A 27,006-nucleotide genomic window follows, 5' to 3' on the forward strand; every position below is an offset into this window, starting at 1 on the left:
GTTTGTTTTGCTGTTTTGACTTTGCCTTGCAATTTTGAGCTGTTTCCAAGCACTTTGGTTTTAATCCGGATTATATCTCCGGATAATCTGGATTATATTCCGGTTTGCTTTTTTGGGGTTTCTTGCTCTGAACTGTTATATCACACTGAAGTTAAAGTGTTGTGAGCTCTCTGGACTTTGTGCTGAGCTTTTTGAAGTTATTTTTGAATAAACTATATTTATCTAACTGGCTGGCGTCTGACCTTTGACATAATGGGAGGTAGCTTGCAATTCATTAAAAATAGAACAGATTAAAAACTATATAAAACATCAGTTAAAAAGTAGAAATATAAAAGTTGTTTTAAAAACAATATATAGTTAAAACCATTACATGCATTAAAATATCATATAAAAACAACAAAAAGTACATTACATTGATTTTAATCTATTTTCTGGGCATCACATAGTTTGCGTCCCTTCATTTTTGAGAATATCTCACCTATACTTTTTCTATTCTTAAATGAATTAATTAACTATACGTATTACAGTGTACAGTATATTTCAAGACCTGGTAGACCCAAAAACACAATAAATGCCTTGGGGGCCCAGCTTTATGGTTGAATGAGTTTTCTCTTATGTGATTCAGAAGCTAAGGCAAGAACCAAAACTTACAATTTTGGTAAGTGAGTGAAATTCTGAGTGCCTTAGCTCTTAAACCAAAGGTGTGTGTTTTTTTAATTCATCATGGGTATAGAGAAGATAAACAGGTCAATCAGGATGACTATACATGCCTTTGTTCCTTAGTAAGGGAGGGGCCATATAGGAAACCCAAATTCTCTTTTGTGTGACTTGAAAGGCTTTTAGTGCCGTTTCTGCAAACAGTGTCATGCATGAAGAAAATGAATTCTCTCATCTCATTGTTCACCTCAACTGCTTGAGGCATGCTATGCTTTATGCAAAAGTTATTTGCTAAGTGCTTTGTAATTAAGATTATATAAGCAATGAGATTTTTTACATTTATGGCATATACCATGAGAAGATTCATTGTCTCAAACTCTGTACTTTGAGATAGGAAACAAAACCGCCGTGATGGATTCCAAATTACAAGAGAGGTCATAAAGTGATTCCAGCTTAAATAATAAATATATCAATAAGGTAAAACACTGCTGCTGCACCACACGCTCTTTGCCAGCTTGTGACCCTTAAACCAGGGGCAAGTACAGCCATATGTAGCCCCACATTCTGTTTTTTCAACCTTCAGAGTCTCCAAACCAACATTTCTCTGCCTCCATACACCTTTTGAATATATTCTGCCCACTCTCCCCAATTCACAGTCAAAATATCAGACTGGCAGTTCCAGAGTTGGAGGGCCCATGGTGAAGAATTATGGTATAGTTCCAAAAAAAGTCAGCCTGTTCAAGGAAAATCCACGTCTTGCAGATTTTTTTTCTCCCCAACTCCCAATTCTAGTAAAAACATGCTCAGTACCCCCATATGAAAACACGGTTATTCTATTTGATGTTTTGAACTCTTTCCATCTTTTATATAAGTCATCCTATTAGAATACATCCAATTAGAATACAATACAGGGTGTTTCAAAAAGATGGACCCAATTTGAAAGCTCTGCAACTATGAACCACCCATGAACGAAACGTACAACTTAAAAGACTGGGGTACAGGGTTTCAAATGATTACCATTAAATATTTTTCCCAGTACAAAAACAGCCCGTAGCCTCAGTCATTCGCAGGATGGCCACCCTGAAAAATAAGACCTAATGAGATAGTCTCAATTTGTGTGGTTAGTGTGTCTTAAAATCTCAGGTATATCTGTTTTTGTTGGTGTGCATCTTACAATTGATGGCGTCTTACAATTGACGAAATATAGTATTTTGAAACACCATCATTAGGATCTGATGGTATACATCATAAGAAACATACTGCATTGACAAAAATGAGATATGTATTCATGTGATGATTTGAGTTTTGTAGTGGTACATATGTGGAACTGTAACACACTATAACAAGCAATGGGTTAAACCCTTGTAAAATGCTGACCTGGTTGCAGGTTCAAATTTGCGAGATGGGGTAAGCTTCCATCTGTCAGATCTAGCTTGCGGGGACATGAGAGAAGCCTCCCAGTAACACATCCAGGCATTCCCCTGTGCAATGTTTCTGTAGATGGCCAGTTCTCTCACACCATAAGTGACTTGCAGTATGTTCTCAAGTCATTTAGGACATGATTAAAAAGATTGTAACACAGAAGAGTGTTATAGATGAATGGCATAAAGGCCTTGTATGAACACACAGTTAAATTTCTTACTATGCTATCCAGATTTAAATTTTGCCTGTAAATTCTTTGGATTGATACATGCATCCAATAAGTTGCCATAACCGATTACGATACTTCATAAAACTCATTGTAATGCAACTCTTCATAAGCGCCTTTCCCCTACTTTGATTATATAAGTCCATAAATGTCCCCATTGCACATCTTTCACGTGTCACAAATTTTAAACAGTAAACTTTATAGGAAACCATTCATGATGAAAGTGATTTGAAAATGCTGCTCATTAATAGACAATTGTCAAAGAGTTTTTGTAGTGGTAATTATTATACTCTAGGGCTCAGTATATACATCCAAATAGATATATAGAATTTTCAGTATGCTCTTAATATTTTTGAATATTTTTAATCTGCTATTACTGGGACAGCCTTAAAATGTGACTGAATTTATCTGTCATGCTGCCTTTTAAAATCTAAGACATGATAAGGAAACAGAGCTAGAGGACTATTTCTCATAACCTTTGCTACCTCCTACATAAGTACAAAAACAGCCAAATGTTCTGCAGCTGGAAATGGCCTATGAAGTGGCACCAAGCCAGCATCGTTTCACTGTGTCATTTAAAAAAAAACTTAATGATTAACAAATGCTTTTTTTGTCTTTAAGAGTCTCTTCTTTATAGCATACTCGCAGATACTATCTTAATAAGCAGCTTCTGGTTCTCTGGTAGAGAAATCCCACAAAAGGAAGAATGGTTGTCTTGCATGCTGACTTCATCAACTTTTGATGTAATGTGTAATTTTGTATAATTCAAGACCTCAACATGAAGCTGTGTAGCATTAAAGCCGGTTGGAACAGTGTCACCGCCGATTGCAAAATGTCCCCTGTTTAAAAGAGGAGGCCTTATGGGCTCCTTCTCACGTTGGATTTTAGAAATACTATTTGTATAAGTCACAATAGTTTTTAATGTCAGCTTTTGGTAGTATGGGTTTCAGAAGTGGTTCAAAAAACCACCTCCACAGGACAATGAGTAACTCAATATGCATGCCAACATGAGTTTAACAGTGTAAAAGTCTTCTGCAAATATTATCTACTTTTGGTTTTTTTAAAAAAAACAGAAAAGCAAACAATAAATTACCTAAGTAAACACATTTTAAAACACAAATACATTACTATGTAGTGCCTATGGATTAGGGCCTTTAGTTAGCTGATATGCTGGCAATCATCCTGGAAATATGCGATGTGGTAGAAGCATATGTCTTCATCTTACAGCTTTGAAAAAGCCTTAAAATACAACCCTTTATACATGTATGTGGCTGTAAATCTCACTGAACTGAAGGGGGGCTTATTTTAGATAAACACAAATAAAGTTTTCATTTTTAAACCACTTTGATGGTGTACTGTTACTTTTCAACTGGAGAGTAAGCATGGTGTAGTGGTTTGATCACTAGACAATGACACTAGAGACCAGGATTCAAATCCCTGCCTGGCGATGGAAACTCAGTGATGATCTTGAACAAGTCACATTCTCTTATCCTCATAGGAAGGCAAAAGCAACCCCTCCCCCCGAACAAACCTTACCAAGAAAATCACTTGATGAATATACCTTAGTAGCCTAAGTTGGAAACAACTTGAAGGTACATAACAACAACTTTACTATTATTTAAATGACTCAAAAATATCCATTCCTATTGCTGTAAAACCTTTCTACCTGCGATGCATATTTTTCATACCAAATGCTAATTTGAGTTAATAATTTTGAAATTAATATACCGTAATGAAAATACAATTCACAGGATATAGATACTAATTGGATTCAGGTTTCATTTTAAAGATGCAAATTATTGGCATCTGATTGCAAATAATCAAATATTGATTATTACCTAGGAGTGACTTCTTTATTATGATTTCCAAACTTTAAACATGAAGTGGTGAAACTGACATATTACCTTCCCTCTCCTATATATTTATGTTTATGCTTCTTCCATATGCTAGTTCATATGAACGATTAAAGATATAATTGTTGAAAGTATTATAATGTTTGCAAAATTATATAGTTCATATTTAGCCAGTAGGTCTGTACCTTTAACTGGTAGTATGCTTGTATTTTGAGCTTTATCAATCAGATACAGGTGGAGCTATGTTTTTCATTTATATATTCTCTGCACTCTGCCTGTATTCTCTCTCTGAGTTTTTTGTTCCTGCATTGTGCTTCTGTTACAGCATTAAAGTAAGTTGACTTTATGCTACAATGTAGTTTTTTATTTGACCACATTACTTCGGGGCTATGTTTCTGTTGCAGCTTTATTCTATTTTTCTTTGATACTCTGCAACCTAAGGTTTTTACCTTAGCTAACAATAATGGTATGTACTTAATGGCACATGGAACCATCATTTTTGTTGAAATTAAGCAGATCTGTGGGTTGTGACACTGCCTGAAAATCGTTGAAACTTCACATTGAGTTCCAAGACATAAGAGATGTAAGATAATTTTACGTAATTCCCAAGTTACAAACAAGGTAGATTTTGTAAGTTTGTTCTTAAGTTGAATTTGTATGTAACGCTGTGATCATTGGATTTTGTAAAATTTGGCTTGTTGTGGAAACAAGGATTAGTGACAAAGCTTCAGTGGAGACACCTTTTCCCCATGATAATTCTTTCAGGAGTGATTTCCCTTCTGCAGGGTAGATTTCTCTCACTTCTTGTTGTCTTGATCCCATTCTTAACTATGCATTGCTTGTAAGTCAGATGTTTTCTAACTCGGAAACTGCCTGTATTCTAAGTAATATTTCTTAGATGGAATTGCTGTCTGTTTAGGAATTTTTTAACGTGTGAAGAAGAGTGTTAATGACTATGCTCACTTGAGCTTATGAGAATTGAAATCCAACAACATCTGGAAGGCCACTTTGTCCACACCTGGTAGAAAATGAAAAAGGAATAGCATGAAGGAAAAGGGGTAACACCCCCCCCCCAGCTAATCACATTGCCCGTGGCCTTATTTCTGTTATGCACTGAGTATGGGAGTGTGAACATGCCTGCTTTCTCAATATAGGACACTTTTCAATTCAGACTTCTGCTTTCCACAAGTATAGAAATGGTGACCAGGGGGCTTCATCTTGTGCTCTTTCTCACCTTACTTGTTTATGATATATACTTTCATCCCAGCTGAACAGATCCTCTGACATCCGTGATAGTTCTTCTCTTAGCAGATATCCCCATTACGTTTCTACTTATCTTCAAACAGAGTTGTTATGTACAGTCACACCAGAAAATTGCCCTCCTTTACAAAGATTTTTTTTTCTCTCTTCTGGGCAATAATTGCTCTTGCCGAATACAGAAGTGACTGAATGGGATACAGTTCAACACTTTGAGCAAAGCATCCATGCACCCAAAAAACTGCACGATCCTGACCATATTGGCCAACAAGCATTGAGCAGGTGCAGTGCAGGAAGAAGATACCTGGAAATAGCAGCAGATGATTTAAACAGAAAGCCCAACCACATGACTCAGGAAAAAAAATATATTGTAAGGCTCAGAGTCTCCAGCCAATTTATTTGTGGGGGGATGAGAAGTAGGATTCATTCCCAGTTTGAAGACTGTTGATCAGTTGGATCCCATCCAGTGAGTCATCCCAAAAGAACATTTAATTGGACACGACCTCAACAATTCTATCACAAATTATGACACAATAGATTGCTTCTTGCTTTTGGACCATTCAAACTTACAGAAGTAAAGTTGCATCTTTCTAGTACCCTTTCTCTTGTGTCTTGGGAACTATATGCTCCAAAGGCATTTTTTTTTTTAAAAGAAGAAAACGTCTAGCTGCATAATCTAACAGGGTTATGTTCTTTTGAATTCTGTTAACAAAATACCCTTGCTAAAAATACCTATGTTACAGTTTAACCACAATTTCCTTTTTAACTTAAAACGGCAATCAGCAGCAGCTTCAAAATACTACAGCTTGTTCAGGCAATCTGTATCTAATTGACTTGTTTCATATTCTTTGCCAAAGTACAGTTTAGTCAGACACTACAAATAAAATTGTCTTAAACAAAACAATCTGTTGAAGAAAGGAGTAATATATGTACTGTAATGTACATGATTCACAAACACACAGTGCTCACTCACATATATCAAAATAAGGCAGCAATCCTGGATCTTCACACAGGGATTTAAGTCCCTTTATCTTAGTGGGACTTAGTTCTTTATAGGATTGAAAGATAGGTTAAATCACATATATGAAATGCAAGGCCTGCGGGACAAATCTGGCCCGCCACGTCATTTTACGTGGCCCATGAGGCTTTCAATTCCTAGGGAGCATAGTTACATTTGTAGTCTTACAATTACAAATGACCTTTTCAAGGCAATCATAAGGCTGATGTGGCACTCGGTGAAAATGGGTTTGACACCTCTGGGTTAAATGATTGTTATGCCAAGAATGCTTAACTTTTAAATCATAGAGTTGGAAGACACCTTAGTACAACTCTTTGCCATACAGGAATACACAATCAAAGCACTCCAGCCTCTGTTTAGAAATCTCCAAAGTAGGGGACTGCCATGCTCCAAGGAAGCACCTTACATTGTTGAACTACTATTACCATTGTTTAGGTGGAATCTATTGCTCTGTGCCATAGTTTTGGAAGCAGCAAAAAAGAACCTGCCTCCATCTTCAATATGATATCTTTCTGGGATTTCTGGGAGTTGTAGGCCAAAAACATCTGGGGACCCCAGGTTGAAAACCACTGCTTTAGAATAATGGTAAGTAGCAGCATAGCTCCAGAGCATGAATAATAATAATAATAATAACTTTATTTTTATACCCCACTCCATCTCCCCGAAGGGACTTGGGGCGGCTCACATGGGGCCATAAATAAACAATAAAAAATCAATCACAAAGCCATAACACAATTAACACAATAAAAACATCAACATCAATAAAAACTATCATTAAAATGAACATGAATCATGCAATATTAAAATCAGGGGACTAAATTCATAGATCCCGGACAAAGTGCAGAAAATACCAAAATGGAGACAGGTAATTTCACAGTTAAAATAGACAATAAAGTGCAGTGTAATAATGGTAAGACATCAGGAATGGGGCAATTATAGAATGGGCAGACAGGTCAATCCAACAACAATTAAGTGTCAAAGGCCTTTTGGAAGAGCCAGGTTTTTAAGCTCTTCTGGAAGGAGAGGAGGGTAGGGGCCTAACTATTTGAAGTTAGTTCCTTCCCCCCATAACAAAGGTTTAAATAAGTTGGCTTATAATATTAACTTAAGAAGTGATAAAATCATGTTTTTCACAGCATGACATAACTTTTTAGTCACTTTGCACAGATATTGTCTCACTAATTGATCGTTCGCAGTGGGTACTATGCTTCTACATTCTGAAGTTTAAAACAACAAAAAATAGCCAAAAACAATTAGTATACAGTGCAACCTCCATATCTGTGGCATGATTGATTCCAAAATCACCCTCACCCACTGGATAGCTGAAACAATAAATAATAACAAACTGTATGTTTTGACTATGCATGGACTAGAAGCATTCCATAGAATTGTACTGGATGGAACTAGAGAGGCCCACAAATACTTCTATTTGTTGGTCTCTGTAAGTCCTACAGTGCTATTCTGTGGCCTGGAAGAATACTATAGAACAGGGGTCCTCAAACTTTTTAAGCAGAGGGCTTCAGACTGCTGAAGGGTCAAATTATCATTGAAAAAAAATACAAATTCCTATACACACTGCACATGTCTTATTTGTAGTGGGAAAAAACCCAACAACAACAACAACAACAATGAAAGAACAATACAATATTGAAAAATAAAAACCATTTTAACCAACATAAACCTTTCAGGATTTCAGTGGGAAGTGTGAGCCTGCTTCTGGCCAATGAGATAGTCAAGTTAATTAATCAATGAGATAGTCAAGTTAATTAGGATTCTTGTTGTTGTTGTTATTGTTGTGTGACTTCAAGTCATTTCTGACTTTGGGCAAGCCTACGTCTAAAACTGAGGGCAGGGGCCAGGTAAATGACCTTGGAGGGTCGTGTCCGGCCCACGGACCTTAGTTTGGGGACCCCTGCTATAGAATCACACTAGATGAAAACCTAGAAAGACCTACAAACACTTTCAAAGGAATGTTTTTGGAGTGGGGTAAGTGAAACTGGGATCTCAAATCTGTGGATAAAAGGGTTGCATTTTGGATACTTTTGAAAATTGGGAAAATCTTTGTAAAATATAAATAATTACTTTTGTCTTGGAGCACTCACCTTTTCCTGCCCCATGAACAACTATCCAGCTGTTCCCATTATTTGAAGAGAATGATACCAGTGTTGCCTTTACTATCCCCTGCAGTTAACAACTGAGTGATGGCATCTACCGTTGCTGTCATGCATACTAGCAACATCATGTCTTATTTCTATCAATTTATTTTTATCACTTCAAGTAGGGAATTCTTCTGCACTATAAAGAGCCACTGCATAACAGAATCATATTTAGTGGCCACTGCAAAACTGAGTTCCTGGGGTCTGAATGTAACTTCTCAACCCCAGGAGGTTGGAGTGTTAGATCTTTACAGTGTCAAAACTAGACCCAAGAAAAAACTCTTGTTTAAGTCTAAGGAGAATAATTTATAAACATGGCCCTATCGATATATTTTAGGATAATCTACTTCACATGGTTTTCATGGACATAAAGTAAAAAGAGAGACTAAGACCAGTTCCACACAGCCCTTTAACCCATGCCCAATCGGATTTAAGAAACTCCCTCTGCTGGAGATGTGGTATGCATAAAGGCACATATTTTCATTTATGGTGGGAATGTCCCCAGCTGAAGAGTTTTTGGAATACAGTAGAGTCTCACTTATCCAACACTTGCTTATCCAATGTTCTGGATTATCCAACACATTTTTGTAGTCAATGTTTTCAATACATCGTGATATTTTGGTGCTAAATTCGTAAATACAGTAATTACTACATAGCATTACTGCATATTGAACTACTTTTTCTGTCAAATTTGTTGTATAACATGATGTTTTGGTGCTTGATTTGTAAAATCATAACCTAATTTGATGTGTAATAGGCTTTTCCTTAATCCCTCCTTATTATCCAACATATTCGCTTATCCAACGTTCTGCCGGCCCGTTTATGTTGGATAAGTGAGACTCTACTGTAATATATTTACGGAAATAGGTAACACTATAGGACTAAACATCAACCTAGATGCTAGGTTAGCATTACTAATGGATGCCACTAAGTTGAATTTAGATATAGAAAAGAAAGAATTGGTGATTATTTTACTCACAGTGGGGAGAGTTATAATTGCAAGGAACTAGAAAATAGTAAGCAATCTCCCATTGGAAGCATGGTGTGGGGAGGTATGGAACGTAGCCTTAAATGATAACTATCCATGGAAGTGAGGGTGTACAGGGGAAAAACTAATAGATCAGATTTTGATTCATATTGGTTGGTTTTTATTAAATATGTTTTAGAGAGTGAAAAGGTAAACCAATACTACCTGGTTGGTCAGGAATTTTGGATATGACATTTGTTTAATGGTTGATGTATAAATTTTATAGTAAAGGAAATGATACTTGTTCAGGTCTTGGTGGCAGTGGTGAAGTGTGTTAAAGCACTGAGCTGCTGAACTTGCAGACCGAAAGGTCGCAGGTTCAAATCCCGGGAGCGGAGTGAGCGCCGCTGTTAGCTCCAGCTTCTGCCAACCTAGCAGTTCGGAAACATGCCAATGTGAGTAGGTCAATAGGTCCCGCTCTGGCAGGAAGGTAACGGCGCTCCATGCAGTCATGCCGGCCACATGACCTTGGAGATGTCTACGGACAACACCGGCTCTTCAGCTTAGAAATGGAGATGAGCACCAACCCCCAGAGTCAGACATGACTGGACTTAACGTCAGGGGGGGAAACCTATATGTTTGTAAAATATTCATTGTTTTGTGTTCTGTTTCACTGTGAGTTGTTAATATATGTAAATAAAAAATTATATTACAAAAAAAAAAGAAACCCAATTGGGTGCAGATTAAAGTCCACACACCTTGCCTCAATAACCATGCTTTTGGCGGGGGGTGTCTAGATGTACTGCTGTACCTTCCGGCAGGGCACCCAGATACAAAATACCCCCCCCCCGCAAAAAAAAGGGGTGAGAAAGAAAAAAATTACTTACCTGGCTACCATTAAAGTGCTGCCGGCCCTCCCCTAGCAAGTAGAAATGACTCGCCAGGAAAAGTGGGGGTAAAGTGCAATTAAAAAAAACTATCATCTTGCTCCACTGTTTCTAGGAAAAAATGTTTTCTACTGTGTCCAACTGCGACAGGGTGATGTAGATTGGTGGGTAGAAAGCATCGCCATTTTTTAAAAAAAGTTTAGATTGAGAAAAGACAGAATGAACTAAAGCACCGCTGCTGCTTCCCTGCCACGCACCTCCCCAGCAGAGCCCTGTTTGTGAAGTCACTTGCTCTGTGGTAAAACAAGGTGCCCAGCCATATGATAAATAGTGACAGGATATCCCAACTGAGCTTTTAATGTTGGTCGCAGTAATGGCTGAACTCAGCTGGGAAGTGGGTGGTGGCCCTGAGGAGAAAGAGAGAGAATTTGGACAGGAGAAATGTGTGGCCATCAATACAATGTCACTATGATGTATTACACAAATGTTTGGCACTAAGGTGGGATGGCGGGGGGAAGGAATCCAGGGAAGCTCTGAATCGTAACAGGATTATTTTTCTAGTGTATACAACCCCTAAGGTGACATAAAATATTGAGACTAACTTTTTCATTCTCAGTAGGATTTATTTCATTTCTTTGTCCACTAGTTTTCAAAGCATTTGGCAAGCTTAACTTCCTATGGTTCATCAGAGTGTTTTAATGGATCTATACACTGGTGTCCATGTTTTTATCTCTTGGCTTTCAGAGTTTAGAAATGTTACTTTTCAAATGTTACTTTGCAGTTGCAGTCTGGGAGAATTATGTGATGTCTTGACCAAAAAAAGTAACTTAATCTTAACTCTTATTAGAATCCCTCATGTTACAGTATTGTAATAGTGGGGAGATATTGTTATTATTATTTACTTCATTTATACTCCACCTTTCTCCCTGAGGGGACTCCAGGCAGCTAACAATCACACAATCAAAACAATCCATGTCTATCTATCTATCTATCTGTCTGTCTGTCTGTTTGTATTTCCTCAGCTCTAAGATGGATTGTTTTCTCCATATAAACATTCCTCAAAATGGAGTGCATCTTAGTTTCACAGGTGTTTTTATATACAATACTTTTTTCTGTTGGTGGTACTGAAATTTGTGTGCATCTTACAATCAGTGTCATCTTAGAATCAATGAAATACAGTATATGGAGATAGAAAAGGTGTTGCTTGCAAATGAAATGTGATGTTGTCCTTCATTTCTGATGAATGCAACCACAACTGAAATATTGCTGGTGGAACAGTAAAGAGTAAGGCTTGTTTCCACTTCTGTCGTAGTGGCCTGTTCTATCTGTGACTCAATTAACTTGTGTTTTCAAAATCACTCAGTGCTCCAGCATCTTGTACTTATGTAAGCATGCCTTCTGAAAAATTCTCTCTTCCCTACTGCATACGTGCGCAATTATTAAATTGTATTACCTGGTTTTACAAAAATGAGGGAGGAAGTATATTTTGTGGTTTTTGCAGTACACTAGTACATGAATAATCATATCAAGTTTTATTTTAAAAAACTAAATAGTGGAAAATTCTTTCGCTTGGCACAGGTCATCTTAAGGCGAGCTTGAAGAACTGTTATTTTAGAGATTAAGCTGAATGAAGAGCTCCAATAAATCGGGGTGGGGCCTTTTTGCTTAAAAATCTAATATGCAGATATACTAAGAGCTGGATTAAAATATGCTAAGACCTAAATATATAAAGTTCAAGAGACTGGTATGCTAGTTTGACATCCCAAAATAGAGTGGAGTAAATGCAGTCTGCTTACTTATTTACTTGGGCGATCCCTCGTAGGTCAAGGATGATGGTCCTCCGTTTCTGGTGTCTTGGGGGGGGGGGGGTGTCAGTAGGTGGCTGAAGAGACCTATTCTTGACCCGCATGTGCTCCCGCAATGAGGACATCGGTTTCCAGGTGGAAGGCGGTCCCGGTCAGGGTTGACTTGGCACGTTTCTCTCTTAAGCCCTCCATTCGTGCCTCTTCAAACTCTGCAGCACTGCTGGTCACAGCTGATGTGGCCTCTATCCTCTGTTTGAAGGACCCAGAAGTTTTACACATATAAAAATGGTCCGGGGGTGGGCAGGAAGTCACAAAAATCATCCATAAAATGACCCAAGATGCCACCTGAAGCAGGGCTATAAAGTAAACTCACTACTCATTTTTTCCCAGTGTGCCAAGGGCTAAAGCCACAATTGGACCTTTCCTGAAAATCTATCAGGGGCCATCAGAAACTCAGCAACATTGAAAACGGAGGAAATGAATATGCATATGCAATAAAAATATACAGTATGCCTCCAATATCCACTGTTTTCACGCTCTAAAACTATTCCCCCAGAAGTGTCTGTGGGCATCTCTAGGTTCCTCTAGTGCAGGCATGGGTAAGCTAAGGCCCGGGAGCCGGATGCAGCCCCCTGGGCGCTTACCTCAGGCCCTCCTCATTTTCCCTGTTCTCTTGGCATAAGGCACAGTGGCCTGCTGCATCCTTGTGCAGAAAGGATGGGGCAGGAAGGCATGGAGCAGCAGAGAGCCCTCTGGAGTGCTCTCAGTTGCCGTGTGTCTCGCCCTCCTTTTGGCATAAGGACGGTGTGAACAGTCCTGTTTTTCTGTCAGGAGGGCGGCTCGAGGAAAGCATGCAGTGGTTGAGAGCCCTCTTGGATGTCACCTGACTCACCCTCCTCCCACCATAATGCTGAGAGGGCAGCCTGAAAATCAAGGGAGGAGTATTAGGGAGGAGGACCGGGGCAGTTGCCACATGTCTCATAAGGATGGGGTGAACAGTCCCATCCTTATGCCAGAAGGACGACCGAAGGATGACCTTGGCCCTGCCCCCCCTCCTACCTCACCCTCTCCCAGGCCCTCCCTTTCCTGGGTCCATCCCACCCAGCATGTGCCCTGTCACCCTCCCTCCTGACCCAGCATTCCTGGCCAGGCCCACAAAGCGGCCCCAAGACAAAAACGTTTGCCCACACCTGTTCTAGTGTGATTCTATGTTATGCTTCCAGCCCAGGTGTAGTCAAAATGAGTCTGGAGAACAAGTCCTAAAAGGAGTGTCTTAAAGAGCTGGACATGTTTAGCCTGCAGAAGAGAAGGCTGAGAGGAGACATGGTGACCATGTATAAATATGTGAGGAGAAGTCATAGGGAGGAGAGAGCAAGCTTGTTTTCTGCTGCCCTGGAGACTAGGACACAGAACAATGGCTTCAAACTACAGGAAAGAAGATTCCATCTGAACATTAGGAAGAACTTCCCAACTGTGAGAACTGTTCAGCAGTGGAACTCTCTGCCCTGGAGTGTGGTGGAGGCTCCTTCTTTGGAGGCTTTTAAGCAGAGGCTGGATGGTCATCTTTCGGGGGTACTTTGAATGCAATTTTACTGCTTCTTGGAAGGGGTTTGGACTGGATGGCCCACAAGGTCTCTTCCAACTCCATGATTCTATGAAAATATAGGGTTTGCTATTATCCATGGTTTCAGGTATGTGACAGGGAATTCTAGAACATATCCCCCACAGATACAGGGATTGTACTGTATAACCCCAAAAAGAAAAGAAAAGAAAAGAAAAGAAAATCTGTCTTCTTTATTATTCTTTACTATGCTTCTTTTTCTATGTTAATTTCTTTTTAGTTTTTTTTCTTTATATAGTTTTTATTTCATATGAAAATTTTTAATATAAAATCTTTTTTTAAAAAAAGGAAAAAAGAAACAGCAGATGAAGTTTACTTAAATGGTGGTTGTAAGACTAACAAATACATCTCCAGATTACATGAGATCTTGTAAAAGTTGTTTTTCCAAACATCCATCGCATATCTTCTAGTTATTAGGTACACTGGCTGGGGGAACTATGGGAATTGTAGGCCAAAAAACAATCTCTTCATTCTGGAGATTACAGCCTGGCAATCTTAGCCTTTCCTAATTCCTTTCTTCTGATGGTGAGCTTTGTTGCACAGATGTCACTGAAACCTAAATATGGGCCACTTGCAAGATGGTACGTGTTCTTCAAGAACAGAGAAGCGATGCAAGCTAGCCAGTGAAAAGTACAGTTAACCATGTGAAGAGAAGCATGCCTTGTTTTAAAAGCCATTCAGCCTCACTGCCCATGGGTGAATGAGGAACTGATGGATGGATGAGGCAAGTGGTAAAGGTGGAGGCTCCATATGCAGCCGATGTGTATGACAACTCTGGATTACCATCCTTTCCTATTGCCCTGTGGGATCCGCGGCTCTGAGATTTGCTTAAGCACTGCCACTGGGTGAGGCAAAGCAATGAACAGACACAAATGCCTGCTGATGACACCGGCAATTCCCACAGTTTCAAGGAAACATCACTTTCACTTAGCCAACAAAATTTCTTTCTCTTTGTATTACACAATGTTCCGGCCCATCCTTTTCCTCGAACTATGCCTAACACTTTTCCCCGAAGACCTGCTTAGACGGCATCATGTTTTCAGTGCCTGACTTTTAGACCATAGTGCTATATTTTAATTTTGATTTTTTTCCTGATTATCTATGAGAGTAGGAGAGAGATTTCCTAAACAGAATAGCATTCCTCAAGAGTATTACCTATAGTTTAAAGAAGTTTGAGAGCGTAATCTACCTGTATTTATAATTTTCTGGGTGCTACAGTAAGCTGAAGCAGAATTGCCTGTTATAATATTTTTAGTGGTAACACTATTGTTTGGACTTCTATGTTTTTAAGAAAAATGCTTTTCATTTTTCACTATGCTTTTGAAAATTAGGAGCAATGTAATGATTTCTCACTCAACATGGTCTTCTCATGTTCTAATTGAAACTGTGTATTTGTGAAAAAAACTCCAATTATTAAGCATTGCTACATTTTTATGTTTATGATCCAAGTCATTTTGAGAGGTGCTATCAAGAAAGAAAGTGAAATAAATATGTGTGCCATGAGAAACATTATACTGGAACCATATTGACCTGAGTCAGATCTTTTTACCTCTGACCAAAAGTACAATTGTACTCATCCACTGCTCACAAACTTACCTATATGTGTTGTAACATAAAAGTGTACTTGAAAACCTTCCAGTTCCTGAGATCAATAAGAACAGAATCCATATTAGGAATGTTGCTCATTAGCAATGAAAAGACTATTCAATAGTTAAGCTAGCTTCTTTTAACAGCTCTTGTTTTGCATTCAAAACATGGGCATGCAGTGCACATCTCGCTCCAGTGTCAAAATGACAGTAATTCTGCACTTAGTCGAAACTACTGTCTCAAGTTGGGTTATTATTTATTGCAAAGGCTCGATAATGGGATAATGTGGTGGAGAAAGACTATAAAACTTTGATTTTAAAAAATCAGTATTTGTATTGCAGAAGAGTTGTAGTTCTTGAGCCAGTGCACTCTTAACTGTGTGCATTACAAAAGTTACATACCATTTATTTTGCTGCCTTGGGAATTGATTTTGTTTACAAGTAATAGCCTGGGAGAAAATAATTCATGGTGTGTTTGTGATAACGTGTACAACAATCTAAGATTTCTGAATTCATATCTGATACTAAAATGGAAGTCTTTTCAAGGACATGGCAGGAGATCTCAGAACAAGGCTTTGCAAAGGAATAGGGTTGCATTTGAGGAGCCCCGGTGGCGAAGTGCATTAAAGCGCTGAGCTACTGAACTTGCAGATCGAAAGGTCTCAGGTTCAAATCCCGGGAGCGGCTTGAACGCCCGCTGTTAGCTCCAGCTCCTGCCAACCTAGCAGTTCGAAAACATGCAAATGTGAGTAGATCAATAGGTACCGCTCCGACGGGCAGGTAACGGCGCTCAATGCAGTCATGCTGGCCACATGACTTTGGAGGTGTCTACGGACAATGCCGGCTCTTCAGCTTAGAAATGGAGATGAGCACCAATCCCCAGAGTCAGGCATGACTGGACTTAATGTCAGGGTAAACCTTTACCTTTACCTAGAGTTGCATTTATTTTAGACTTGAAGACCAATGTATAAACCTAATCTCTGAACATTGCCTCTTTTGATGTCATAGGTTTCTGTCTTTGAGAAGAAAGAATTGTATTTATAATGAGCTAATATCATTTTTGGATTGGATGTAAGAGAGTACATCTCAGTACCTTTGTAATTTACTGTAACAGGGATCAAATGCTCTAAATTAAATGTACACATTTGTCATATAATATTTCTGTGAGATGTAATTTCCCTCTCCCCTTGATTTTTTTGCCATTACTGATAATCCGCTTACATGTATTTTGTACTAAATGTGATATAACTTTATAATACACCCATTTCCCTTTTAGTCATAACAGGGTCTCACAATCCTTTTGTGGTAATCTCTTTCCCTTTTGCTTTGTTTGGTGGCTTTATCTATGCCTTTCTCCCCTTTCTCTCCTCTCGCGTACATCTCTCCACCACCTTCTCACTCCACTTTGTGTACTGAAAGACCAATTCAATGTCAAGGGCACAGACTCTTTAACATTTTCTAAATTTTATATGACAAATGTCTGCCCACTAATAACAAAAGGCTCAGGGCCAAGCTCATGTTCCTTTGTTTTATTATTTATTTAAAGCTACGAAGTGATGCCTAGCCTTTTTTCTAGGCACAGATGAGTACTGTTTTAGTGGAAGATTAAGCAGCTTAACCATAGTATTATTTGCAGGTTTAATGCTCAGAAAGAAAAGTAATTGTCTAATTCCCTTTTTTCCCCTTCCTCCACAGTAATTAACAAAAGTCAAAGGCAACAACTGGAATCTGTGAGCTACTCCTCCCGCTATGCTCTGGGTCTTTTTTATGAAGCTGGCACACAGATTGATGTCCCTTGGGCAGCACAGTACATCTCCAATAATCCCTGCATACGCTTCATCTCCATCGATAATAAGAAGCGCAATATAGGTCAGTGCTCCCATTATTCCTTTTAAACACAATAACAATGGAGGGTGTAGATCATGGCGGCAGGGGGGTGGAGAGAATACAACTTAATTGAGTGTTGCTATTCTGAAAGGCACGAGTTAACGCTAAGGAATAATAAGGGGGGGGGAATGTAATGTCACATTTGGCCCATGATAAAATGCACAGTGAACCAGAGGAGGCGGCATTTCTGAATGAAAAGGAAAATACATTGGCCAGCACATGGTTCATATTACAGCTTTTTATGAAAGCAGCGTGAGAGGGTTTATTTTAAAAAACATAAAATATTGCTGTTTCAAGCAGTCGTCCTTGTTCTATTGTTTAATGTTTGATTCATGCATGCCCCAATTTCTTCCACCATCCACCCACAGTTTTACAATCCCCTATATCCCCCTGCAAGCAGCTCAGATATAGAAATGGATCATATAGTTATGACTGAAGAACCCCTATCAACATCAGAGTGTGTTCTACAGAGGATCCAAGAAGCTGAAAATTGGGCTCAAGGAAATTGGTTTATCCTCATTCTAGCAAATGGAGACATATAGATTCCTTTCTGCACAGAAAAGGGAGCATACTGCTATGGTAATGCAAATAGTGTGATAAACAACCCTGTCTCCCTGCAGACTGAGGAATCAGAGGGCAGCTGGACTGTAGATGTTGCTAATAGAGGTGTGAGAGAACATTTTTCCTTCGTTTCCTTCGTGCTGTTGTTTTGTTTCGACAATTCGTTTACACAAAACTAATGGCGACATTTTCGTAAGAAACAAGGAAACGACATGAAAATGAAAGCTGCAGTGTTCGTGCTTGCTTTTGTTTTCTTTTCGTACCGACAGAGGGCTGCTGCTTTCTCACTACAGCTGATGTATATATACCAATGGGTATTAATAATAATACCGTGTTTCCCCGAAAATAAGACAGTGTCTTATATTAATTTTTGCTCCCAAAGATGCTCTAGGTCTTATTTTCAGGGGATGTCTTATTTTTCCATGAAGAAGAATTCACATTTATTGTTGAACATTAGGTGTAGTGGAAAAAATAAATTATTATTATTATTGTAATGGCAATTATGATTATTTGTTTAACCAGTCATATGACCATTTCAAAGTGCAACATAAATAAAAACAAGGCAAAAAGGATGGGAGGACAGCAGCTGACCTTCTTGTACGTACATTTACCGATCCTGCATGCTCTAGTGTTCTGTTCGGCGGGCATGCTTCCAAACAAAAACTTTGCTAGGTCTTACTTTCGAGGGAGGCCTTATATTTAGCAATTCAGCAAAACCTCTACTAGGTCATATTTTCTGGGGATGTCTTATTTTAAGGGAAACAGGGTATTAATATAAATAACAATAGTTACTCTGGCACCCTAAGCCAAGTCTGGGATAGCAGTGCCTCCCAATTCCATCTGATTTGGATCAATGGGTCTTGGTAATAAGAATAATATTAATAACAATAGTACTCTGAGGAAGACCCAAACGTTTTAAAGGTTGGTGGGCTAAAATGGGTCGAAATGCCATCCATGTGTGCCGATTTTCACCCCTCTAGCCCTAAAACCGAGCCGGGGGGGGGGGGGGGGGGGGCAGGTGAGCCTCGGAAACCCTCCCATTGCAGCCAATGATCCGAAAATTTTCAGTTTTTTCGTAAGCCAGACAAAAATTAGTGTCGTATAGGCAGCCCATTTTCGTTAGCGGGACAAGAATATGAAAATGAGACTACACGAATGAAACTACACAAAACGAACAGCAATTCTATACGAATGTACACCTCTAGCTGCTAATAGTGGTGCCTAAGACAAGGACAATTTTTCAGAGCTGTAGCACAGAAAGCAAGGATTAAAACCCCAATGCTCCCTTACACTAACCTTTAAAAATGTACAAGTGCAAACCACACATAGTTTGCTTCCAAGCCTCAAAACTACATATTTCATCATGGACCCAGTGATGTGCTAGATACATGTGGAAATCACAGTGCTTTCATTATCACAGTTGATGGGACCATAAAGCCATGATCAAATGCTTCCTTTTTCATCCCCTTCTGAACTGACAGAATGCAGAAAAGGGCTTAGAGGCCATGCTCCAAAATAACCTGGTAGACAACTGACCAATCAGTTTTGAGGAAAATAGATATCTTCATCTACTATGCACTCATTAATGTGGTGGAGTCAAAAAATTCTTGGCATGAGAAATGGATCTGGTAGATTAATAGATGGTGAATTTGAATAATCCGATTTTAAAAAAATACTAAAATATATTAAATGTATTATTTAAACATTTCCAACATTTAAGTAGCCTATTCAGGCTCTCAAATCAGCTTAGTAGATATTAATTCCTCACTTTTTGTCTATTTGCTTCATGTAAAAGAGAATTTTTGATTTGCATTTGTGGACATCTGACACCAGATTTAATACACTATGCTAGGATATACTGTTGACCCAATGAATTTAGTAAATAGGGATTTACTACTTTTAAAGTTGAATAATAACTTCCTTAAGCCAATCATATTTCCCCCTTTATCTTTCTATTCATCTTAGCGATGGTGTGGCAAATTGTCTGTGTATGTGCAAGAGTGAGTCTACAATTTTTATTGTTCTCTTCATTGGAGTTCTTATCTAGACTGTGCATCTCAAAGCTGTCCTCTCTGAGTTAAACTGACACTCACCTTGAGGACACAGAGGGGGAGGGAGAGAAGAAACCCCATCAGTTCTGTTTTCTCTCACAATGGGCTTTTTAAACCTCAGGTTCTCTTTGTTATGAGCATGTGACTTGGAGATTTTGGTAACTTCTTCAAATACAAAGCAAAGTAAAATTCTCCAACATAAGTACCAGCTAATTCAGTAGGTGGAGCATGAAGAGAACTTGCCTGTCGTATAGGTATTAAAGATTATGAATTTATGAGAAGAGTGATAAGATGGTTAGGAGTATTTATGTGCCTACAGGTTACCTGTCGACTTATGGCAGGGGTGTAAAACTCCTTTTCATGGAGGGCCACATTAGCCTTATCGTTGTCTTCAAATAGCTGTTGAATCCATGAACAGAGAATCTGTGGATGCAGAGGGCCAGCTATAATTTGTTTGCATAGTGATAGATGCTTTTTAGTTTTTACCCAATTTTAGTCCCCAGATGTTACTGAATGGCAACTCCCATCACTTTTGAGTATCTGCCATGTGGACTAGGGATAATGGGAATTGCCACCCAACAGCACTTGTGACTCTGAGGTTGAAGTTAAAGGACATTTTAAAGTCAGACATCAGATCCACAAGCCTTTTATCTAAATTCAAACCCACACTGTCCTGACTAAACAGAACAAACTACAGCCTTCCAGGTGTTACTGTATTGCATGTCCCATCAGCTCTAGTCCTGATGTCTAATGATGAGGAATATAGAACTTGTAGTCCAGCATCTGGAGGGCCACATAAAGTGACATGACGGACTGGATTCAGTGTGTGGGCCTTGAGTTTGACACATGTGACTTATGTTGACTTCATCGCCTTTTCTTAGGGAAGGAATATGAGGTAGTTTGCTCAGTTCCTTCCAATGACCTCATCACATAGGGTACAGGATTCACCACACAGTGTGGTGAATCCATGGGGTCCCAGCAGGGGGCATGGAGAACCCCTCGCTCATTGCCCCAGCTCACCCTACTTACCTATCACTACCTAGCTTCCCCCCCCCCCTTTGTTCTGAAGGCAATACGGGAAGCTTCTCATGTTGCCGTCACAACAGCGTAACCCTCTTGATCTTCCTTATTGGCACAAAGCCCGACCAGAATTACACATGTGTCATGTAATGGGCCCCATGTCAAAAGTAGAGAGCAAGTGGCATATGATAGGCAAATCAGCCCGTCTGATGAGATGGCTTGTCAAAAATATAGCCCACAGCCCCTGGTCTTTGTTGGTGATCTCCCATCCGAGTACTAGCAAGGCTGACCCTGCTTCGCTTCAATATTTAGACAGGATCTGGTGTCTTTAGGGATTCCAACTCCAGCTTTTAATAACTACATACTCAAAGCTTGGAAGTCAGGTTTCAGTTTTCCTCTATTCTAATTTTGAAATTCATGTTCGTATTGTGTTGACTCAAAAACAAACAAAAATCCCTACCCCTCTCTCTATGTCACCACAAACACACACCTACACATATATGTATACCCAGGGTACGCACAGCCTCCAAGAATACATTCTTTCAGGTAAATTATGCCAAGCCTTTCAAAGGAGCTGCTGTTTTAAAAAATGTTGCAGCTGCAGCAGCAATTTGTGCTGACAAGGTTAGAATAAGATCTGTGGTCGCTGGAGCCCCTTCTGTTTAAAGGCCCAGCTGTAGGCCATCTGCCAAGCAAAGCTGCCCCTCTTTCGGCTCTTGCCCATGCCTCCTTGGCCCCGAAGCTGCAGCATCCCTAATGAATGCAGCTGCCATATAGGACTCAATGTAAGGCCATCAGGGGTGCAGCTTACGGGGCATAAAAGGTCAAGATCTGGACCTTGACCTAAATCTAGTATTGAGCAAAGAGCAATGAAGCATGAGGAGCACCAGAGTGCTGTGCTTTTGGCTGCAGCCGGCTGTTTCATAGATGAATGACTTATATATGTTAGTCTTAATTCATAGAAGGTTGATTATGGTTTCCTGGCCTTCGTGTCTGTGTGTGTGTGTGTGTGTGTGTGTGTGTGTGTGTGTGTGTGTGTGTGTATCCTCATACTGATTGAAAATGCCTGGTCCTGGACTGTGTAGGAAATAATGGATGGCTTTGCAAAGCTATGTTTCTAATGCTTTTGCATGCCTAGTTAGGAGAGACACCAATGAGTTTAGGTCAAATGGCATTTAAAAGCTTGCAGTGTTAAAGAGTTTTATATTGTGATTTTGCTGTTTTCAGCTGTAGCAGTGACTAAAAACTCTGTCACCTTCAAAACAAGGAGAAAGGACTTTGTATCTCTAATTGTGGCTGATATTATATAGGCAACTGCTGCAGTTCCGTTCACTTCTATTCTTCATCAGAGGCACTTTGTATTACATTTGTTTTAGAGATCTGTACCCTTTGATCAAATTCCCAGGGTATTTTTCCAATTCTCATGCCTGCCAGTCATACTTAGAGTCTCCAAATAAGAAAAAAATCTGAAAATTCCAGGTACAAACCAAATTTATTTTGGGATCTACATGACTTTCCTCCACATCCTAAAATACTCTTGATAATACTCCTTGATAATACTGGGATAACAGGCAGGCTGCTGGGGAAGTGTGGGTGAGATTGGGAGAGGGGTGAATTTTGAAAGCTATATTTATCATATTTTGAAGGCTATATTTTTCATGCTGTCTGTATGTGTTATACTAGAACTAGCTAAGAAGCAACTATTGTTTTCAGGACATTGGGTTTAACATAGATCAAGTAAAAGAAAGAGAAATGCTAGCAATAGAAAAGCATAACCCTAATGCTAATGTAATATTGCTAAAAATTGAAATAGAGGAATGCACAAAAAGTATAGACTTACTACAAAAGAGACAAAACTTCAAATCCTGAGTATACTAAAGCTATGAAATATTAGAAGAATTAGGGAAGGCAAACTCTTACAGTACAGGATTTATGGGCATTTTCTTTCACACATTGCTTGCCTCCTTCGTACTCTTGCTTCACATTCACACTGTACTATTTAATTGTTTTTTAACTTTTATATTGCGCTTTTTGAATTATGAGGAAAGTGTGGGATTGTTAGCTGCCTTGAGTCCCCACAGGGAGAAAGGCAGGGTGTTATTAAAGTCAATAATGATGTGATAAAAATAACAATCAATGACTTTTTCCACTACCTAAGTCACTTTAAATTAACCTACTATTTCACAGCATGAAATATACAATTGGTTTTCTGTATCCACAGGTTCTGCATTCACAAATTCAACTAACCAAGTAACCATGGCTCAAAAGAAAATCAGAAAAAAAATCAAAACGCAAACCTTAATTTCTCTGGGCACCAAGTACTACACTGATGTACATACCCTGCTGTATGGTTTCCTGCCATTTCAAAGATTCTCAGACTCTCTCCAATACTTATTTGAGTTGTTTACAATTTTATATGGCCGTTTACTGTGTCACTATATATAATGAGACTTGACCATCTACAGATGCTGGTATCCATAGGGGACCTTGGAAGCAAAACCCAGCGGGTACTGGGAACCCATTGTATCTCTCCATTGCTGTCTATATGTGTTGTACCAGAATTAGCTAAGAAACATAACAATTGTTTTCAGGACCTCGGGTTTAACATAGATCAAGTAAAGGAAAGAGAAGTGCTAGCAATAAAAGAACATCATCCTAATGCTAATGTAATATTGCTAAAGTATTTTGACTACAAATTCTGAATAATAATTTAAAAAGACTCGGTGGAAATTGGTGAAAATCAACATCTGAAACATTGCCTGAGTCTAGATGTAACATGTGACCAATGGGAGGGGGAGGAGGAAGAACCCAAGCGAGGGCCCTTCTACACATGCCCTAAAACCCAGAATAAACCAGGATGAAAGGGGAGTGGCTAAATTATGTTTTGTAAAAATGCACGCTGATTCGGGTTAACAGCTTAAAAGCATGTGTTAAAAAGGTGTGCTTAAATCCCGATTCTGTGCAGAAAAAAATGTGCATATTCACATAACTGTATATCCCTGCAGTCATAGAAAACATGCAACTTTGTTTATATACCCTGACATGGACTGCTGCAGCATGTTCATGTTTTAAAGTCCTGAAACAGCTGATCGAGGCTGTCAAAAAATGGAACCATAGACACACAGGTGGCTATAGGGAAGCACAATTGGGAAGCAATTACAATGAGGACTCTCTGCAGCCATTCCTTTCTTCTGATGTTTATGATATTAAATGGAGCTTGAATTTAAAGTTTGGTGAGGAGAGAGGATAAGAAATCTGCTTGTATGTACATTTAGAAATCTGTATGAGCACATATAAAGTCCAGCACATCTCACAGAGATTTTTTTTAAAGTAAACTTCTGCTGGATGTCTCCCATCCATGTTGAGGATTTCTAAAATCTGCTATGAGGGAAAGTGTCAGTACGGCAGGGGAGCATTTACTGGGACTGACAGCTCCATGTTTAGTCCTGCAATTTTTCCCCCACTTACTTAATCCACATTTTGATGCTGTATGGAAGCACCCGGAGAGAGGAAGAAAGGAAATCTGGAATATTTCAAGAAAGAGTTTGGTTTCAAAGAGAGGGCCATACAAGCAAAATCAGAATGAAAAGAACTGAAAAGTCTACTGATGAGTTTACTGTAACTGCTATGGCAAATTCTCCTGGAATATATCCTCACATCTGGAAGCATTATTGTGGGTGTGATTTTTGATTGCTTTTGAACATTGTAGCCAGTCTGGCTTTAGCCATAGTGCTACCAGCTACCAGAATTGTATATGTTTCCTCGGTGCTCTCATCCTCCAACTTACTCCCTACCATATCTCTTCCCTGCCTACAGCAGGCCTGGTCACCATATCACTATTCTTCCTCTGTTGACCATTATCTCTATACTCATTAAGATGATTCATCCATCTGCTCCTCATGTATTAAAAGAAAACAACATTACCAAAGCATTTTCATCCTACGTGACACAGATTTATAAAAAGAGGGTTTGGGGAGATATTCACTGCCTGTAATTTGTCTAAGAAAACCAGCATTCTCATGTGGAGTGAACTATATAACTGTTGTATCCTTTTTAAAAAAATGAAGACTAGCCATTGTAGATTAACTGCTTCCCACAAGACCTCATTACAACATATGGTCCTCCTTCTCTTTTGTACTCTTGTTGTTCCTTGTTAACTTGGTTGAATTTTGCAAATTGCAACTTTGTTCCAAGAACAGCAGTAGGACAATACTGCTTATTAGCAGCAAAACAGAAATAGTTGTGATGGTGGGTGCTTCTATTTAATCTCAAGAGGTTTTGGAAGACGGCGACCTATTCTTTCTTTTTAAAAAATACTATTGAAATTACTGAATAAGAAGAACAGTAAGAGTGGAGAGGATTTTTTTTTGTCCTTAAGCACATACTTGACTCACCACATTTACTGGATATTACAGCAAGCACTTATAATGAAGAATTTGAGCCAGCACTACAGACATTTTTGCCAAATACTAAACACAGAGACATTATTGATACGTCACATGTTCATGTTTAGAACTGAAATTATAGCATTGTTCTCCCATTTTAGTACATAGCATATTTGGCCAAGTATGGTGTAGGGAAACCTACAAAGAGTGGGCTTTGCCAAGACAAGAAGCAAAGTGTGGGATGCAGACAGAAGGCGGTATTCTTCTTTGTCTTGCCTACATGTTTTGTGTAGGCATCCTGAAATAGTGCCAGTTATGTTGTGCCAACATACGCGTAAAGCAGCAGAAAATGGTGTTTCTTAGTGTGCAGGTCTTAGTCTTGCTTCATGAGATACAGCAAAGAATTGTATTGGGCACCATGAGTAAATGGCATCCAAATACAGTTGACCTTCCATATCCAAGGATTCTTCATCTATGGATTCAAACATCCATGGATTGAAAATACTCACATACAGAAAAACACCCCCAAAATCAAACCGTAAAGAGAGTTTTGTTACTAGTTTTATTTTTCATTTTTTGGATCGTATGTTGTGTATTTATGTTTACCATTTGTATTATTTTAAATTGTTGTATGGTTCTGTTTATTATGTGTATTGTATTGTATTGTATTGTATTGTTTTTATCACATTGGAACGCCTTGAGTTCCCAGAGCTGATAGGGCAGTATTATGCTGTTTTATATAAGGAACACCATTTTACTACACTATTATATATAATGGGACTTATGCAAAAGGTTGATGGAAGTACCTTAGGAGGAACAAGGAAAGGGCTAGTAACTACTAGCGAATTGCAGTTGAGACTTTGCTTCTAAGGAACTCAGAATTAGGTGGTATAAGAATAATAAATATCATTTTTTCCCCTTTTACAAAGAAGCTTAGTTAAAGAATTCTGGCTCCATTTGACTTATATGTCATTTTCTTCCTTGCATAGTCTGCATGTTAGTTCTTTAGCGCTGCACACATGAACTGCCCAATACTGGGGTATATTAACCACCCTGAAGAGGCTGGTATTGGATATTATTTCTGATCAGAAACTTCTTCATAGTTACCATGTGTATGCTGTGAATATAGAAGTGAGTGAACTACTCATGCATTGTTAGTCAGGACTGGACCAGTCACAAGAGTGCTGATCTCTGTTAAAACCTGCTGCGCTGATCTCACTTTCAGCTTTGATTTGTACCTGTCTTCCTTGTAGGCAAATACCATATCACAACCGAGGATCTCATCACATAGAGGTCTACATTGTGAGCAATAGCCGGGGGGGGGGGGTTCACTTTGGATCATGGCAAATCTAGTGGGGGACATGGGGAACCTATCGCCTCACGCCCCGCATAGCCCTTTCCTCATCTCACAGGGAGGAGCGTCATCGCCCAGCTCCCCCATGTTTTTCTCAATGAGAAGCCTCCTGTGGTCTTGCTGCTGCCTAATATGACAGTTTCACCTCACTTCAGTAAAAAAAATAAGCCTTGCCAAAAGTAGATCTACGTCATCTGATGGGATCTGGTGGGCTTGGTCCATGTAGTGAAGTGAAACTGCCGTAGAACAGGCAATTTTGCCCATGTGATGAGCTGGCATTTCTGGTGGTGGAC

General features: G+C 39.1%; 1 protein-coding gene across 4 annotated transcripts in view; it reads left to right on the forward strand.

Moving 5' to 3' along the window:
- Positions 1-27,006, forward strand: part of rnls (renalase, FAD dependent amine oxidase) — a 172,173-nt gene that overhangs the window by 107,978 nt on the left and 37,189 nt on the right. For 3 of the 4 annotated variants that reach the window (XR_010005015.1, XM_062977481.1, XM_062977482.1), the window contains exon 5: positions 17,151-17,324. Coding sequence is in view for 3 of the 4 variants with exons in the window: in XM_062977481.1 (XP_062833551.1) it covers positions 17,151-17,324 (174 nt within the window). In the remaining variant the exon portion in view is untranslated. Of the gene's footprint in view, positions 1-17,150; positions 17,325-23,195; positions 24,640-27,006 lie in introns of those variants that run through there. The other variant, XM_062977483.1, reaches the window with a different exon arrangement.

This window comes from Anolis carolinensis, chromosome 3, assembly GCF_035594765.1.
Source record: "Anolis carolinensis isolate JA03-04 chromosome 3, rAnoCar3.1.pri, whole genome shotgun sequence".
Lineage (NCBI taxonomy): Eukaryota > Metazoa > Chordata > Lepidosauria > Squamata > Dactyloidae > Anolis > Anolis carolinensis.